The sequence below is a fragment of the Mesocricetus auratus genome, unplaced genomic scaffold (assembly GCF_017639785.1).
Source record: "Mesocricetus auratus isolate SY011 unplaced genomic scaffold, BCM_Maur_2.0 Super-Scaffold_4256, whole genome shotgun sequence".
Classification (NCBI taxonomy): Eukaryota; Metazoa; Chordata; class Mammalia; order Rodentia; family Cricetidae; genus Mesocricetus; species Mesocricetus auratus.
Genome location: NW_024429182.1, coordinates 55,378,726 through 55,397,103, shown reverse-complemented (window position 1 = coordinate 55,397,103; position 18,378 = coordinate 55,378,726). Strand labels below are relative to the sequence as shown.

At 52.2% G+C, this 18,378-nt stretch overlaps 1 protein-coding gene across 9 annotated transcripts in view; it reads right to left on the bottom strand.

Moving 5' to 3' along the window:
* Window positions 1-18,378, bottom strand: part of Ano1 (anoctamin 1) — a 164,182-nt gene that overhangs the window by 76,914 nt on the left and 68,890 nt on the right. For all 9 annotated transcript variants that reach the window (XM_021227304.2, XM_040750628.1, XM_021227295.2 and 6 more), the window contains exons 2-3: window positions 14,797-14,942; window positions 5,408-5,740 (exon numbers count right to left, since the gene is read on the bottom strand). In XM_021227304.2, coding sequence (XP_021082963.1) covers window positions 5,408-5,740; window positions 14,797-14,942 — 479 coding nt within the window. The remainder of the gene's footprint in view (window positions 1-5,407; window positions 5,741-14,796; window positions 14,943-18,378) is intronic.

The window sequence follows — 18,378 nt, the reverse complement described above, 5'->3', positions numbered from 1 at the left end:
TCGATCTAACTCCTTCCACACTTCGGAGGCTGCATCACCCCAGATTGTGTGTTCCCCCAGCTTGGCATGAACACAGTGGCATGAGATCAAACAGGCACCGGTGGGATTCTGTGTCCAGTCATGGGAAGATCTGTCAAAGCCAGGGTCAAGTTCAGCATCAGGGCAGTGAGAGCCCCAGCCACCCCGAGCAGACTCGCCAGGGCTTAAGCCTGTGGTGTTCTTAGCAATGACCCTGAAGACATAAATAATGCCCAGCAGGCTTTGAGGCTCCGCTTCAAAAATGCTAATGGATTTTCTCGGAGGAAAACACACTGGCTACAAATTTCTCTTGTCTCTTTAATGGGAACCCTGGAAGCTGACCCCACAGGGGGAGAAGTGGGGTGTGTGAGAAAGAAAGAAACAAGGACTGAAAGGGAGGGGGAGCGGGGAAGAGGGAGAGAAGGGAATGGGGGAGGGAGAGAAGGAGGCACAGAGAAGGGTTGATAAAGAGGGAGCCAGGAAAGAAGGGGAGAGGAAGAAAGGGGGAGAGAGACGAGAGGTGAGAGAAAGCACGACAGAGGACCTTGTCACACTTCATGCAGTTCATCCAGGGGTCCCTGGCCCCTCAAGGGAAGCAGATAGAGAAAGACTCCGGTGGGGCAAAGTGCTGGCTCTTCCTGCCCACCTAGGCTCCCTCTGTGAGGCATCCTGAATTTCTCTGCATAGGAATGGGGGTGGCTGTTATCCTATTAGCTCTGCAGTCACAAGGAAGCCACCTCTGGGAACTGAGAGTGGGTAGGGTCACTCCTCCCTTTTCTGGGGATGCATCTGGGGAGATAAGTACCCCCACTTGCCACTCAAGTGACAGTCTAGGACCCCAGGACTGTTAAATTGGAGCCTTGTTTGCATATGCCTGGGGGTGTACAGGGTACATTCTGATCCCATGGAGAGGCAAGCCAGCCCAAGGCAGACCTGTTCCTAGCCTAGGCTGTCGGCCCACCCTGCCCCAGCTGTGAGCTCCACTTTTCCACCCCAGATGCTGAAGCCTCTGCTGGCCACTTGCCACCCTGCCCTGTCCTCACTTCAGGACAGAGCTTTATTCATGAGGTGGGTTTGATAGACTGCATTCCCTCAGCAACTGCTCCAATGCTACTGCCCAAGATGGGCGGGGCATGCCCTTGTTTGGAGACAGGGGGTCTTTGCAGATGTAAGCAGGCTGGATAAAGCTGAAATGGGATAGGGCGGGCCCCAAATAGAGAAACTGTGATGATGATGATGATGGTGATGATGATGATGATGATGATGATGATGATGACGAGGACAATGACCACGACGGGACATATGAGCTACAACAGAGGAGGCTGGAATACAGCTCTGCCCGCATCTTGACTTCTGACCTGTGGCTTCTAGAATGGAAAGAGATGCAATCTGCTGTCTTAAGTCGCCATGCATCTGTGCTTGTCAGTTGGTGGTTAAGTGCTGCTCCCTGTCCACGAGCAGTGTCATAGGACACGTGTCATCCCTACTACTTTGGGACAGTAAATTGGCCTCCGTGAAAAAGCAAGCAGAGAGGAGTCTGGTCTGCAAGGGGCTCTCAGGTCACTATTCAGTCACCCATCCTCAAGAAGCCAATTTGAAACAGACAACTTAATAGCAAAAAGCAGAAAAAGTCCCAGAGTGCTAGAATTATCTTTAATTCCAGCACAAGGAGGCAGAGACAGGAGGATCTCTAGGAGTTTGAAGCCAGCCTGCTCTACTTAGTTAGTTCTACAACAGCCAGGGATTTTCAATGTGGTTTTTGGGGGATACAGACTGTGACCCCCCACTTTGGTAACACCAGAAGCAGTGTAGTGTATACCCACTCCTTAATTACCTGGAGGAAGCTGAGCTGGAGACCTCTGCAATGTTACCTCATGACCAGTGACAGTTCAAGAGGTGGCTGGTGTCAAGCACAGGATATCTCGTCTCCTTCAAGGTCATCATTCATCTCCCCATCCAGCTTTGGCTGGTGGTGATTCAGAGTCCCAGGCACATTCGGCAACATCACAGGGGACAGCCAGTTTTTAGTTTTCAGGATTTGAGAGTTACCGCCAGCGGTTGTGGTTAAAGGTCAGATGCCATGACATGCAGGCTGGAAGAACAGCTTCAATGGCACAAGTATGGGGTATGGCGAGGGTGCAGAGTATTGGGGTACCTGCTCAGATCCCCACAGAAGACACCTAAACCTGACATTTTGCTTCAAATTGAATAAGAGTGCAATTGGGGGATCCCATTACAGGCCTTCTCATTTCAAAATCTGCCAGCCCTTGGGCTCCCTGTAATCTGAGCACACCCCGGGAACAGCTCATTAGATCTTCACCCCAAAACAAGCCTGACCTTGCTGGGCTGGCCGTGTCTGCTAATCTCTGAAGCCAGGGCCCACTCACACCTCTGCTTGCCATGCGTGCCCAAACAGCCCGTTCAGACCCAGCTCCACCCCAGGACAGTGAGCCGCAGCTGCTAATTGTGGCTCTGCCAGCCCTGTAGTCTTGTAGCTTCCAGCAGGCTGGTGGGACCAGGTGATAACTTTAGGGATCAGCAAGAAGACCACTCAGCATTGTTGCTTAGGAAGCTTGAACTAGAACCTGGATGGACTCAGGCTCAGTTCACAGAAACTGGGTGTGGCAGTGTGCACCTGCAACCCTGGCATAGACAGAGACCTGTAGCTCCTGGGGCTTTGCTGGTTGGTTCAGAGAGAAACCCTGTTCTCAAAAATAGGTGGTTGGGGGTGGCTGGGAGATGGCTCAGTGCATAAAGCCCTTGCTGTGTGAGTATGAGGACCTGAAAAGGTAGGCGTAGCATCAAGCATCTGTAATCCCAAAACTCACAGCAAGATAGGAGACAGAGATAGGAGAGCTAGCCTGAGCTATGCAGTACAGTGGCAAACAACAAAGAGACTGCCTCAAACAAGGTGGAAGATCAGCACCAACACCCCAGGCTGCCCGCTGAGCTACACATGCACGCACAAATGCACGAGCACACCCTCCACACATACTACACCAAACGTGAACTGTTTCATGTACTTGTGCCTTTCTTTACGTACCAGGGACTGGCTCCAGGCTTTCAGACACACCAGGCAAGTTCTCTACAGCTGAGCTCTGCCCCAGCCCCACATTTCATTTTTCACTTATTAATTTTTTTCTAAATTTTATGTATTTGTCTGCATGTATGTATGTCTGTGCAGCAAACACATGCAGGAGCCTGTGGAGGCCAGGGGAGGGTGTCAGATTTCCTGGAACTGGATGGAGTTACAAGTGGTTATGAGTCACCTTGTGGTGCTGGGAGCTGAACCTGGGTCCTCTGTTAGAGCAGCCAGTGCTCTTAACCACAGAGACGTCTCTTAACTACAGAGATGTCTCTTAACTACAGAGATGTCTCTTAACTACAGAGATGTCTCTTAACTACAGAGATGTCTCTTAACCACAGAGATGTCTCTTAACCACAGAGATGTCTCTTAACCACAGAGACGTCTCTTCAGCACCTCATATTATTTTAAGGGGTCAAATTAATGGCTGCAAAGATTTCTTCAGCTCTAGATCCAAATTGTGAAATTTGGGGTCATTTAAGGACAAAATGTAGTTTATTTTGTTTTGTTTTGTTTTTAACAGGAGTCACCAAAACCCTCATGTTTCACTTTCATTGCAAAGAAGAGAGAAGCCATCAACTTACTAAACCCTTTCTCCCCTATTTCCCTTCCTCCCAACTTCCCCTCTTTCTTCCCTCCCCGACTTTCCTGTTTTAGTTTTGTAGCCCAGGCTGCCCTTGGCTTTACCATTCTCTTCCATCTCAGCCTGTCTCAAGTGCTGAGGCTCAGGTGTGCACCCTCATGCCCAGATTTGACACAACAGGAATCCCAAAGATGTGTTGTGTGTCCAATGTTGCATGAAGGCTGTTGCTATCTCCAGTTTCCAGATGGGAAAACTGAGGCCGTTAGTTCAGAGGCTGAGGTCTGACAGGTCAATCTGAGTCACCCCATGTCAGAGGGCTCACACCTGGGAGTTCCAGGTTGTTCCAGGACAGAACCTCATGGATAGAAAGAGGAACACATGCAAGACACAGCTATGGAGGTCAACACAGGCACTGGATGCCTCAGCTGGGGGAGACCCACAGCCTTTGAAAGACCCTCTCCTTCCTCCAAGAATAAAAAAACCTGCACAATAAACTCCTCACAGCAGCCAGATGTTCCAAAAGCCCCAGGCTGGCCTGAGTTGACAGGGGAAAGCCAGGCATAACTCTGCTCAAAGTGACAGAAATCACAGAGGGTCAGCAATGCCCACATTCTAGCTGCCAACCTTGGAGACAAGGAACCTCCAAGTCCTTGCTGGCCTCAAACCTTTGCTGTCTGATCCCTCAGCTTCCCCAAGCACCCTCGGAACTGCCACAGGAAACATGAGGAGAGGTTTGCAAATACCTGCCAGGGGTTCCACCCCAAGAAGGCAGACAATACTCCGAGACCGGGTCACCCTGGACACAGTATCCTCAGCAGGTGTGTGCAGGGGTGTGTGTGCATGTGAGTGTGTGTGTGCAGGGGTGTGGGGGGGATGCGCGTGTGCATGTACAGGTCAGAGAACAAATTTAGCTGTGATTCCTCAGGCCTGGGATTACAAGTGTGTGTCACCATGCTTGCAAGGCAAGCTCCTTAACAGTTGAGCTGTCTCACCAGCCTTACCATCTTATTTTAAAAAATCTGTTGCTATGTGGCCCAGGCTGGCCTTGAACTCTCAGTCTTCCCGCTAGTCTCCTGAGCACTGGGATTACACTTGCAGAGCAGGGGCCTTTCCCCACATGCTCATGCTGAGAGGGTAAGATATAAAGCAGGAAGCACACAGCAATTGGCTGAGTGGTTGAGCGCTGCAATGATTTGACCCAGCTGCCGCAGCAGGCAGTCAGTCGTAAGAGACAGTGGATCCTTTGTTCTGTCCAGAAACTTCTCTTAGCAAAACTTCTAGACTTCCTGAACACAGTGTGACAGAGATGCGGGTTTCAGAGCAGGGATCCCAAGAACCTAGAGACCAATCTCTTTTCCATAGGTTGAGAAACAAGCTTGGAGAAGGGCCAAGGACACCCACAAGAAGCCCCAGAACAGCTCCACACTTCCACACTTCGTCCCTCTGACCCAGCTAATCTTCCCATGCCGCATGGGCTGAGCAGAGGCAGGAAATGCTCTGACCTCAAGGTCGCAGTCACTGGCCAGCTCTGCCCCAGGCAGATGCGGTTGCTGGAGGAGGAGGCTGGCTTGGGACTTCCCAGAGCTGTTTAGAAGCAACTTCTAGCCCACTATGGCCACAAGAGCAGAACTAAAGGCGACCTGCCCTCACTGCCTTCTGCAAACAGACCTGTTCAGCCTATGTCCTCCTGGTGTCCCTGGCCAACATGAGGCCACACTTACATCCTCGTCATGCTCCAGCTCCAGGCCTGCCTCCAGCAGGTTGCCCTCATACTCCTCCCGTCTGAAGCGCTTGTCATCTTCGTGGTAATCCATGGGGGCTTCAGGTGAGCCCATGTCCACGGGGCTCCCCTTCCCAGGAAGGGGTTGGTCCTGCCTGACACTGCGGGTCCCCAGGACCATGTCATTCTGTAGTCCCCTCCTGGCCAGAGTTCTGCTGCCCGAGGCTCTCTTGTGATGGTATACCAAGATGTAGTCCACCTTGCGTTTCCCATCCCGGAAGTACAGGCCATACTTGCACTCAGCATCAGGGTCCACGGACAGGGAGTTGAGCAGCTGTGAGGCAAGAAAGGGACATGTGTTCAGTGTGGAGTGGTTCTCGAGGGCAACGTGATTCTAGCTGGGTACTTAGTCGCTCGACAAAACATGCTGAACTTCATAGCACTGTTTGCTGCAGCCAGAGTCTAACAAATCCCTGATATAAAGTGTTTATAAACACCTGATTCTACCAAGTGCCTGCATACACTTCCTCCTCACTAAAGTCACCACTGTGCACGGGTTCTAAGCAAATACCCCAGCATACTACTTAATTTTCCTTTGTATGAGTGTGCATACATTTCTGAACTTGCACATGTGTGCAGAAGTTGTAAGTTAACAACAAGCAACTTCCTTGGTTTCAATTCTTTTTTTAAGATTATTTTTATGTGTATGAGTGTTTGCCTGCAGGTATGTATATGTACCATGAGTGTTCAGTGTCTATGGAGGAAGAAGAGGGCACCAAATCCCTTGAAATTGGGGTTACAGATAGTTGTGACTCTCCATGTGAATGCTGGGAACAGAACCTAAGTCCTCTGCAAGAGCAAAACAAGGGCTCTTAACCACTGAGCCATCTCTCAAACCCATCTTCCTTGTTTTTAGAGGCAGGGTCTCTCGCTGAACCCAGAGCTCTCCCTTAGGTTAGGCTGGTTGGCCAGTGAGCCCAGAATTCCTCTCATCTACCCGCCCCATTGCTGGGATCGTAAGTATGCCAGCATGCCCAGCTTTTTATTGTAGGTGCTGAGAATCCAAGCTCAAGGACTCACACTTGTGTGGGAAGCTACCCCCTAGCACTACTGTACCATATTCTTTGAGACTTGAGCACCTGTGGGTTTTAGTGTCTGAGGGATCTTGAACCATTACTGTCTTATATCAAGACACAACCACACTATAGATGCCCATTGTGAGTCAGATCTGGTCCTATGGGCTGAAATATGTAGAAGATGGAATAGCCTTTTGGGGGCCTGAGCATTCCAAGTCATGCTTGGTCTCTGGATGGGAAGGTGCTCTCTGACTCCTGGCAAAAACTGCTGAAAAAGCCCCAGGAAGAATGTGTAGGGCAGGGCCTGAGGCAGGGCAGAACTGAATTTAGTTCTCTACAGGGACTATGTCAACGTCTGGCAGCTAGCAGCCACATAACACGATGATGGCTTCAGGGCCACCGGCTAACTGTATGATCAGAGATCAAATGTGTGAGGCCCTGGTTCACTCTCACCCTGGACCTTCCAGAAACTCAGCTCCAGCGCTGGGCTCTGGCTTGGAGGAATGAGGACTGAGAACCAGACTGGGACACAGTCTGAGGAGCAGCCTAGAACTGCCAGCTGTCCCCAGAGCTGGCTTCACTCCAGCAGGAACACCCGATTCCAGCAGTTTCTTTCTCAGAGGTTAGCAGACACTACTCTCCCTCCACACCAACTCTTGATTCGAGCAGAGTGGTGGGGAGGACATCACCAGCGAGGTCTTCCCTGGTAGCAGGTGAGCCCAACACAACAGCCATCAACTACAGCTACCTGCATGCCCCTTTCTGCACCACGGCCAGAATGCCTCCTCCCGGAACCCTGAAGGATCCTAAGCTGGGTGGAGACTCCCTCCAGGGTGGGTGCAGTCCTGACCTCAGTTTCCTCTTCATAGTACTGGAAGACATATGTCTTCCCTAGGCTCTGCCTCTGGTTCTGCCCCGTTCTCTGGACACCTGTTACTACAGCCCCAGTCTCAGGAGTCTCCACTCCCTCCATGTTCCCTTCTGACCCTCTGTAGTGCCTCTTGTCCCTCTAAGCCACTCCATCCCATCCTGCCCATGCTAGAGACTCAAGCTCTGCTAATAGCCAGAGACCTGGCCTTGATCTGAGCTTGACTCGGATACACCAGCAGTCAGGAAGCCACTGCCCACCTCCTCCAGTGGCCACCCAGAACCTTAGGATGTCCCCAGATACTAGGTACTTTGAAGAGCTGTGTATTTCTCAGAAGCAGCAGGACAACATCCTCCTGTGAGGTACAGTAAGCTGTGACGTGGGACAAAGGACAGAGTAGAGCTGCATTTAGTCCATAGAAATGGAGGGAGGGGAGAGGGGCTCTTGAGCAGGGCCCAGTTACTAGGTCAGGGTGGTCATAACCTTGCATCTTAGCATCGTTACCCCAAGACCACATCTCCCGGAGCGAGCAGGACCAATGACTGGCACAGGCCACTCATCACCTGTAGCTGAAGGAGGCTGGAAGGGTTCCACCTACTTCCTCCGAGGTGACTGGAGTCTCATTCATCCTGGTGACCTCCATGAGGCCCTTGACAGTATGGATATTCTACCCAAAGTGCTCCTAAGAGGTTTCTTTCCTGTTCTCTATAAGTAACCAGAGTCAACCCTTTATCTGTGTGGCCTAGGGGTGATAGGCTCAGGCTGGTTGGTTTTTGGTGTTGGTTTTTTGTCTTATTTTGTTTGGGTTTGGTTCTTTTGGGCAAGAGCTCCTATAGCCCAGGCTGGCCTAGAACTTGTTATGTAGCCAAGGATGACCTTAAGCTTCACCCTGGTTTATTCAGATACGAGGCTAGAACTGAAGCCTTCATGCATGCTAGGCAAGTTCTCTACTCACGGAGTCACATCCCCAGAGCAGCGCTGGACTTTGAGGACAACAGTAGTTACGTTCTAGCCTAGTAGAGAGCTACATTTATGGGTATCTGAGTATCTGTCCTCAGCCACCAAGGAGTGTATGTCTCTGTAGAGGGACTGGGGCTCCAGGTCAGGGGTAGGCATGGGGGTGGGCCTAGCCTTGGATCCTGTCCACACACCCAAGACACTCCTGTCCTTCACAGAAATGATGGCCCTCTTTCTAAGAATGGGGCACCCTGTCTTCAAATGTCCTGCACATGGAGGGAGCACTGTTGCTAGATCCACTTGACCTGGCAGCAATTGAGACTGACATGTGGGAAAGGGGGTAGGCCCCAGGTGACCAGCTCAATGCCCTGGGTCCCAAATCACCACCCACTACCCTAGGAGCCCAGCTTTGACTCCTTACAGAGGGACACAGCCAAAAGTGTGCTTCCATTCCACCACGAAGCTCCTGAGCACCAAGCAGTCTAGGAAACACAGGCTGGTGGGGAGGTCTGGAAACAGCAGTGGTTTCTTGCTGGCCCTGAAGTTGGCCAGGCTAGATCCCAGCCTGGGAACCCTGGGTGGCTGGGAGTCTGGAAGGGCAGTAGGGCCACCTCCTGCCAGGAGGATTAGCCAGGTTGATGAGGGTTCTGCAGCTGAGCAGAACCAGGCCCAGAATACCCTGGGCCAGGCGCCTACGGGGCATGCCTGCCACCCTGACTCCATCCCAGGGGCCAAGGGCAGGCAGGTCCTTCTCAGAATCCCAGGAAGAACAGAGAAGTGCAAAGTCACAGGGTGCTGGCTGCTAAAGAGGCCTTGAAGGGAAAGACGAACCAGGCCCTAACAGAGAGTCCTGAAGACAAGAGCCCCCGGGCCAGGCTGGGCAGGGGGGCCACTCTGAGCCAAGATGGGCATATACTAGGGAGGTGGGCTGAGGACACAGCTGCCTTTGCTGGCATTCTGATCACCCCAGAGGCTCAGAGGTCTCAACCTCATTTCCAAACACAGTCCTGGTATCAGTCCCTGCTCCTGGGACCTCACCTCACCTCTGTCTTGCCCCTCCTACCTGCTTTCTCCCCTGAGTGCACATATCAGCTACTCTCTCGTCCCTGGCTCCCCCTCCTCCCTTTCTTCATTCTTCTAACTGGTTTCCAAGCTTCTTTGTCTAGGATCCAAGGTGCCATGCCGGTCTCCTGTGGACCACCTTCAAAGAAGTCCTAACTTTCCTCAGCATGAGCCCTGGAGGCTAGACCTGAGACTGCCCTAACACACCGCACTCCGGGCCAGAACAATGGCCACCATTGAAGAAGATGGACAGCCATGACTTAGAGAAAGGGACAGTCAGATCCGTTCTGTGACAGACAGGGAAATGACCCCAGGGAGCCACCATGGATTCTTCCAGGTGAGGCAGGGGGCAGGGGGCAGGGGGCAGATTCAACATGAGCAATCGCCACCTGTCCATATGGCCCTCTTAGGCTGCCCTAGGGGAGGCCAGACCTAGGGGAAGGCACAGTGGCCAAAGTAAGTGTCATCTCGCCTGTGCTCAGAGTCCAGCTGAGCCATGGTTTGGCTGCACTGCCCCCGGAACATGGATCCACCTCCCTGAGACATAGTAAGTCCTCCCTCATTTAACAGGACTTTGCCAATAGTGTTGTTGGAAGGATTCAGAGCATTTACCATATAGAATCTACCATAGGCCCCAGGAGACTGGGTGGCCCCAGGGCTGCTCGACCTCTCCGGGAGGTGAGTGTGTGAAGAAAGAAAAATGGATGGGGTGGTTGTCCCTAAAACTCTTGGTACAGGAATGAGGACCTGGGTTCCAATCCACAGCACTCATGTAAAAACCTGGGTGCACCATGCACATAGCCACAGTATTGGGGAGGAAGAGACAGCTCACTGGCCAGCCAGCCTAGTAGAACTGGCAAGTTCCAGGTGCAATGAGAGACTCTGTCTCAAAAAGTAAAGTGGAGAGTAAGAAAGGGAGACAACCAATGCCAACCTCTGGAGACACACACACACACACACACACACACACACACACACATGCGCGCACGCACACACACATGCACGCACGCGCACACATGCACACAGGTGGGGCAGGGAAAAAGAACCTTACTGTCACAGTGGCCCATAAGAGAAAGGTGGCAGGGTATCAGACTCAGATGTTAAAACTGACAAAGGGAGGTGTAGGTAACAGGAGGCGGCACGAGCAACAGCGCAGTCATCCCTTGGTGACTTGTCCTGTTATACTGGGAAAACTGTTTGTCTGCATAGGTATTGGATTTATAGAATGGGAAAAAGCCATCTTTGTTCAGTGTCAGTGGAGAGCAACTCCTAGATAGACAATGTGGGCTCCTTGCCAACTTCTCTGTGTACCAGCCTGGGACCCCCAGGGTCTGCAGAGCTGTTCTGAGACAAAGGAAGACACAGCAAATCCCTCATAAGCTGCAGAGGCACCAGGAGATTCTGCATGTTCCTTCCCTGTACAGAACAAGACAAAACTATGTAAACTGCAGCAGGAGGGATGTGGGTTGGACTTTATGTGTAACTTCCAAACATTCTTTTTGTTCTATGATTAAGAAAAGGGGCCGGGAGCTAGTGGTGCATGCTGGGAGATGGTGGCACATGCCTTTAATCCCAGCACTCAGGAGTCAGAGGCAGGCGGATCTCTGTGAGTTTGAGGCCAGTCTGGTCTACAGAGCAAATTCCAGGACAGCCAGGACTGTTAAATACAGAAACCTTGTCTAGGAAAACCAAGAAAAGGAAAGGAAAGGAAAGGAAAGGAAAGGAAAGGAAAGGAAAGGAAAGGAAAGGAAAGGAAAGGAAAGGAAAGGAAAGGAAAGGAAAGAAAAGAGACACTTGCATGGAAGGCAAGGGCTTTCTCTTTCTCTCCTTCCTTCCTTCCTTCCTTCCTTCCTTCCTTCCTTCCTTCCTTCCTTCCTTCCTTCCTTCCTTCCAAGACAGGGATTCTCTGTATTGCTTTGGAGGTTGTCCTGGAACTCGCTCTGTAACCAGGCTGGTCTCAAACTCACAGAGATCCACCTGCCTCTGTCTCCCAAGTGCTGGGATTAAAGGCGTGTGCCACCAATGCCCGGCTGTCAAGGGGTTTCTTAGTGATCTCTTAATGGTTGGTTGAGAAACTGTGTGTGTGTGTGTGTGTGTGTGTGTGTGTTTTCATATGCAAAAGGACAACAGAAGCTTGTGTCTAGGTACCTCTGTGAGGTGGCCATAGAGAATAGGAGGGACACTTGCAGAGGTTGAATGTGATAGGGTTGTCTCCTGGGTGTTTGGGAGAAGTGCTCCTGGAAAGAGCTCCCCCCAGGGAAGTTTTTAGAGAAAGATAGAGTGCAGACCCTGTCCTAGCACCACAAACAGGGAAGGTTGTGCCAGCTGCCCCCACCACGCTGGGCAGGATGGCAGTACCCTGTGTTCATACCCTAAATGTGCTGGGACCAAAGCTCGTTCACCCACCTCCACTTCCTGGAGCCTGGGTTGAATTTGAACTGTCTGTGCCAAAATACTGATGCTTTTGAAGGAATCTAAAAAGCCCAGAATTTCTTTAGAAATGGAAGCAATGAAGTCAGAGACACAGGGACTTGCTTCTCTGATTTGGGGTCTTGGGTTTCAGACTGATGTGGAACATCAGTGCATTTTGATTGATTTTGAGATAAGGTTTCACTCTGTAGCCCAGGCTGGTCTCAAACTCTCCTGACTCAGATTCTCCAGCTCTTGGAGTACAACTATAGACCACCATGTCCTGCTCCAGGGACATCAATGTAAAACTTCAGTTTTATTCCAGATGGTTTTCGCCTGACTCAAAAGCACAAGCTATCCATTTCTGATCATTGGGCTTGCCCAGGAATCTATAAACAGAAGTCTCTGATGGCAGATAAGCAGCCTATGCCCTCATCCCAGCAGGTGGGCTAACACTCACACAGCAGGTATTTCTGGGTGTAGGCATCTCAGGCCATGGAAAACTTGCATTAAAGACAGAAATGCTCAAAGATCAGAACGGAGAAAACAACACTAGTCACATTTACCTGGCTCCTGGCTTCCCAACTGCTCCCCTAGCCTGCCTCTTTGACTGAACCAAAGGAGTGATCTGTCCCTTTCTCTTGAAATGGAGATGGCAGGACAGTCTGGGAACCGCAGTCTGGGGCAGAGGTGTTTTGTCTAAGGCTGCACTTCTAGGGAATGGAGGTGCTGCCCACCGCCTCTGGCCTTTGAGAGCACTGGGTTTCCTCTGCTGGGTGACTCTATGATGACTAATAGTGGTGGCTAGAGTGTGAGGGGATGCTCAGAACCTCAGGGTTCAGAGCTACAGATTGCAACACGATCCCTGAGTATGACCCGTCTGTCCTGTACATGAACCCAGGGCCACAGCCCTGCCAGCCTACAATACATCTAAGGAAAACTCTGTGCAAAATAAAAGCCACTGGCCTCCATCAGTCGCCAAGATTGGCCTTTGGATTTCTGGATTGTGAAGACTTTGAATGAGATTAAGACCTCAGTGACCTCTTTGGTTTGAGGGTCACTGATGGCTGCTAGGTGTGGACATAGGTCTCTAGATGGGAATATCAGTTCCCAGGGCCATTTATTCAGACTCTGTTCATACTCAAATTCCCTCCCATGGGCACCATCTCTACAATAACACCTCTTTGTTACCTTGGCAACCACCATTCCCCAGTGCCTCCAACTGGAGTCCCCATGTTCTCCCCTTTGGGCCCCACATCACGGATGTTACCCAGCTCCCCCACCACCACCACCACCATATCCATTCATGGGCACACTTGCTTGCGGTCTCCCTCAACTTGGAAGGAGTCACTTGTGTCTCTGGGCCTCAATTTCCCAATTTGTATTAACAGCACCCCCACTCCACCCCACTCCCACCCCTGTTGTTTTGAGTTAAACAAGCTAAGAAGTACAGTTGGCCAACTCTGGGGAACTGTCCTTTGTTCCTGTCATGGGTAACACGGGAGCATTCCATCAGAACTCCTTAAGCTCCGGAAGGGCGGAGCCTTCCCTGCCTCTAGCTCTCTCTGGGTGCCTAGGGGCCAACCCAGCCCACAGCTCAGTTCAAATGTCCCCCTGAGCTCCCAAGGCTGTTCCTATCCTGTATACAACAGGAAGGTATCTGTTCAGCAACAGCTGCTCCTGACCCAGGCTCCCAGTAAAGCCCTTAGGTCTTCACCCCAGGAATGCCAGGTCTGTTCACAGCCTGAGCCTGCTCTGCCCAGCCAGAGTTCCAATCAGGCCTCTGGGAGTATCCACTCCAGGCCCTCTGGTTCCAGCCCCAGGCTAGGACAAGTCAAGGCAATCCTCCAAGCTGGGTCCTCCACTCTTCCAGCCCCAGGTTGAATAGAGCCCCAGGGCATTGGGCAGCTATGCTCTCTAGAGCCTAGGAAGGGACCTTGAGGGGTCTGGGGAGACAGGAAGAGAAAGAAGATCTACTCTTTGGTCCCTGCTGGGAGTGCCCCTCCCCCACTGGCGCCCTGGGAAACTTTGTTCTTTAAACCAAATTCATCTGGGGTGAATTTGCCCCCCACCCCCCGCCCCGCTTCCCGCCCACCGTGCCACCAGGGATCCTAGTGATCTGCTGGGTCTGGACACAGGGACAATGCTATGGTAGAGGGGATCTCTAGACTAGGTTCCCCAACCAGGTGACTGGCTCCACCCTGCCCATGCCTAGGGCACTGGGACCAACTCAAGGTAGGCAAGAACTTGTCTCGCTTGAGCCCGGAGTGCAACTCCGGCTGCTGGCAGGTGGAGTCTCAGGACTCAGCCCCACCGGGTGGCGGTGCAGGGGTCTTGCCCAATCTGGTGTCCACCTGGTCCCTGCCCTTAACTACCACTCCCACCCTGCTGCTCCTGGGGCACCCCTGGCCAAGCGCCTGGAAAGGAGGGTCCCATCCGGGCCTCGGTTATATGTTCAGGACACTGGGAACCCCTGGCCAGGCACTTCAGGGACCCAGGGACGCTCTAGGACCCCGGGAACTACAAAGATTTCGGGGGGAACGCTTTCGGCATCCTGAGGAAGCTGCAAAACCCAACTTGGACGCTGTGTACACTCTGGGTTCCCCAGACAGTGAGTTGTGAAGACCTCAGCGACACTTTGGGGATCTCGGGAACACTCTGAAAAACCCAGGTCCAGCGCTACAGGGATTCGAGGACACTCTAGAGACCTCGGGACACTCTGGAGACCCCTCGGCAATGCGCTGCAGAGACCCCAGCAACATTCTGGGGAATCCCCGACCCGAGCATTCCATGAATCCCGGAGACACTGCAAACCCTGGGCCGGATGCTGCAAAGATACCAGGGACACTCTGGGGACCCCGGGCGCTGCATTCTGCGGGTGGGAGGACACGCAGAGTACAGCGTACCGCGCGCACTTGGTCAGGGCAGCAGCGCGTTTCCGGGTCGCACGTGCGTGGGTGAGAGCCCCCAGCGTCTTGCACCATGTCAGAGATAACCCGTGACCACACCCGAACTCACCGTGCCCTCGGACGGCAGGTAGCCGAGGTCCTCGATGGCGCAGATGTTCACGATATGGACGCTGCGGTCCTCGGCTGGGAGCGTCGAGTACTTCTCGGGGACCCTCATGATGGCCGCGCGCTCCCCATCCACGTCCCCGGTGGCGTCTGCAACGGAGAAGAGGTGCTGGCCTGGCGCGGACGGGACGTGGCGCTCCCTCCTCCCTCGCGACCTCCCGGGCGCTGCCGCCACCTGGCCCGTCCCGAGGGCGCCCGCGCGCCGTGAACTTGGCCGCGCGCCGGCTCCGCCTTAAAGATATAAGCGCAGGGGCGGCGGCCACGCGGGTCAGATTTTCCGTAGAAATTTAAACACAGGAAGAAAGAATTCCGAGTTTTATTTTTATCCGGGGTCAGAGCCCCTTCAGAGTTGGTTTTTTGTTGTTGTTGTCGTAGTTTTGATTTGTTTTTTGGGTTTTCTTAATTTGAGGGTGGAAAGGATTTTTACTCGGAGGGGAGGTGCCCCAGACCCCACCTTAAATAAAAGGCCCGGGAGCTAACTTTGCTGTGTCTTTGGGAGGTGACAGATCAACCACAAAGCCCTCACCTGGGACCCTTCCCTGCCCTGAGCCTCCCCAGGTGTCCGCTCGTGTGGGGCCCCTCCCCCACCATCGTCTCCCAAGGACTCGAGCCCCATCCCTCCACCTCCCCCCCCCCACCCGCCCGTTAGCTTTTAGACAATCCCATCCAAGGAGAGAGAGAGTGGCTGTCAGCTAATGAACCCCTGCACGCCAGGGGAGAATAGTACCCTGTTGTTTGGCGGGTTTTGTTTTGTTTTCTCAGAGGACTTAAGGAGGCTACGGAACATCCTAACCTGACCCTTCCTGGCAGGTTGCATCTCCTGTAGAGTGGTTAGGATCCAGGGCTTTTGGATCTCTTATCCCGGGACCTAGCAGAATCCCTGCACACAGTAGGTGTCTTTAAGCCTCTCTTCCAGAGGAGGAGGAGACAGGCTCCAGGAGCAGCTGCTGTCCTGATTTGAGTCTGCAGGGGCCACACTGGCCACCCGACCTGTAGGATGGCCTTTCTTTCCTCTACCTCCTGGCTTCTCCAGCCTCCAGGCAGCCAAGCTGTCCCTCTCCCTGTCCCAGACCCTGTCAGTCTGCAGTGCCTCTGCCCGGCACCTTGTCTGGTGGGCTACCAGCTTCCAGCAGCTGACATTCCCACCAGCTTGTTGTGTAGCTGCATGGGACACTCAAAGCCCTCTGAAGGAACCTCCAAAGCCATCAGCGCTGCCTCTGGTGATTCCTAGGTGGCATCTAGAGAGGTGGAATGGGTGGGAGAGACAGGTGGCGTTTGGCTACAGCTCGGGACGCAGTTCCAGCCCAGCGGCCAAGCAGCACCTTCTCAGGCTCACACACAGGCTGGTCTCTTCATGAACACCAACACCCTCTCGCTGCAGCTTAGCCATGGGGGCTGCCATCCTCTCACTGTCTTAACTGCCCCTTCTCTGCCAATCATATGCTCTCATTTGGGTCTAAGTCTTTGAACTTGGAGAGGTGAAAAGGTTACTGGGTCCTTGAGCTAGCCACTCCCATAGGTGCCAAGTGGCCTTAAAGTGGGATTTAAGAAATGCCTAAGCTGGCCGAGTCCCAGCGCAAACGGCTCCCCTCCCCCGCCAGTCTCTGCTGTGCCCAGGACTAGGCTGGAAAGACATACAGTCACACACAGGATTATGTAACTTCATACTTTTGTTGATAAACAACTGGCATTGTGTAACTGGAGCACACCCTCCTCCTAAATTTATGTTCAGGTGTCAGATATCTTCCAGAAATCAAATATATATATGTATATAATTTTTTAGAAGAAAAAAAATCCAATTAGTCAGGACCAGGGATGTGGCCCAGTTGTAGAATGGGTGGGACTTTAGTACATACATGTGTGTGCATGTGTGAGTACATGTGTATATATGTAAGAATGTGTGTGTGTGTGTGTGTGTGTGTGTGTGTGTGTGTGTGTGACTGTGCATAACTGGTCAGTACCAGAAGCACTGGTGTTGCCATGTGTTTGGGAAGTGGTACTTTTCCTCTAGTCTTGAGGAGGTTCTAGGGTGGGAGTGGCCCTCCTGGTTTTGTTCTCAAAGCCCCAGGAAGCTGCCAGGTGGGAGAACATCTCTAAATATGATGGCTGCATCTTGTTCCCAGGCAGCTCCTCGATGTAGCAGAGGAAGCAATGGGTCTCTTTCAGGGTTTGGCCTGGTTCTTCGGTTCACCCTGGCTGGGAGTTGACACCTGCTTGCTTGGAAAATTTCCATTTTTCCAGCCTCTGCTTCTGCTTACTCCTCCTCCAAGGTTTCTGAGTGCAGTTTAGGGATTGGTCCACAAGTGCAAAGGGGATGTGGGTGACCTCCACACAGTGAGAGTCTTGGGGAATGGATGGGCTAGACTGAACGATGTGACAGCTGATGCTGATCATCAACTTGATAGGTTCTGGAATCTTCCAGGAGACAAAACACTGGGCATGTCTGTGAGGGAGATTTTAGATTGGGTTGAGGTGGGAAGACCCACTTTGAATGTGGGCGGCATCATTCTCTGAGCTGGGAACCCAAAGTGAATAAACCCTGTGGATGTCTCCTGACTGTGGATATAATATCACCATCCTCACAGTCCTGACACCATGCTATGACAATAGACTGTGCCTCAAACTGTGAGCCAGATAAAACCCTCCTCCCTAAGTTGTGTTTTGTCAGAGCAATGAGACAAGTAATTGCTACAGACCCATGCTGTCCTCCATAGTCCAGGCTCAGAGTTTTGGATCTTGGAATCTTAAGGACCAACAACAACAAAACACACAAAGTCAAATGAACAGTTCCCAGATCCACTTCCAGGAGAAAGAGAGGACACCATCTCCCAAATCAAATCCCATCTCTGGGAGCCTTTGTTTTGGGGTCAGTTACTTCTCCAGTTCACTGTCTGCTTGTTCCAGTAACCCTGCTATTGGAGTGGTTGAGTGGAAATGGGCCTTGCCCATTGAAGAATACAGCAGTCTTCATCATATCATACCCCAAGGGCCGGCGTTTGTCATCAAGACTAATCCCCTCATTAATTAGTTACTGCGGCTTTGCTGGCAGGTCATAGGGTGCTCTTTATGAGAAGTTCCGGCTGTCAGTGTATGTCTTGCCTTCTTGAATCACTCTTGACTGGTGTTTGGTGCCAGGAACCAACAGACACCTGTGTCTTTGCTGACATTTCTTAGTCCTGTGTGTGTGTGTGTGTGTGTGTGTGTGTGTGTGTGTGTGTGTGTGTGTAGGGGAGGGAGCAGGAAGTGATAGAAGGGAGGAGAGGACCTGCCTTGTGCAAGGCTTTGAGGGAACCCTTTCCAATGGCCTTTTGTCTTGGCTTTGCCCACATTGCCCTGCCTTGCACCACATGTGTGAGCACATAGTCACCTGCAACTCAGAAACAGGAGCAAATGAGCTCCTACAAAGTCAGACACAAGGAGGAATTCTGCACCAGAGAGAGGTGATACCTGGTCTCAGAGACCCTGGTCCCAAGCAAGAACCTGGCTGCCTATAACCTACTGCCAAGCCCCAGTCTCTTTTGCAAAA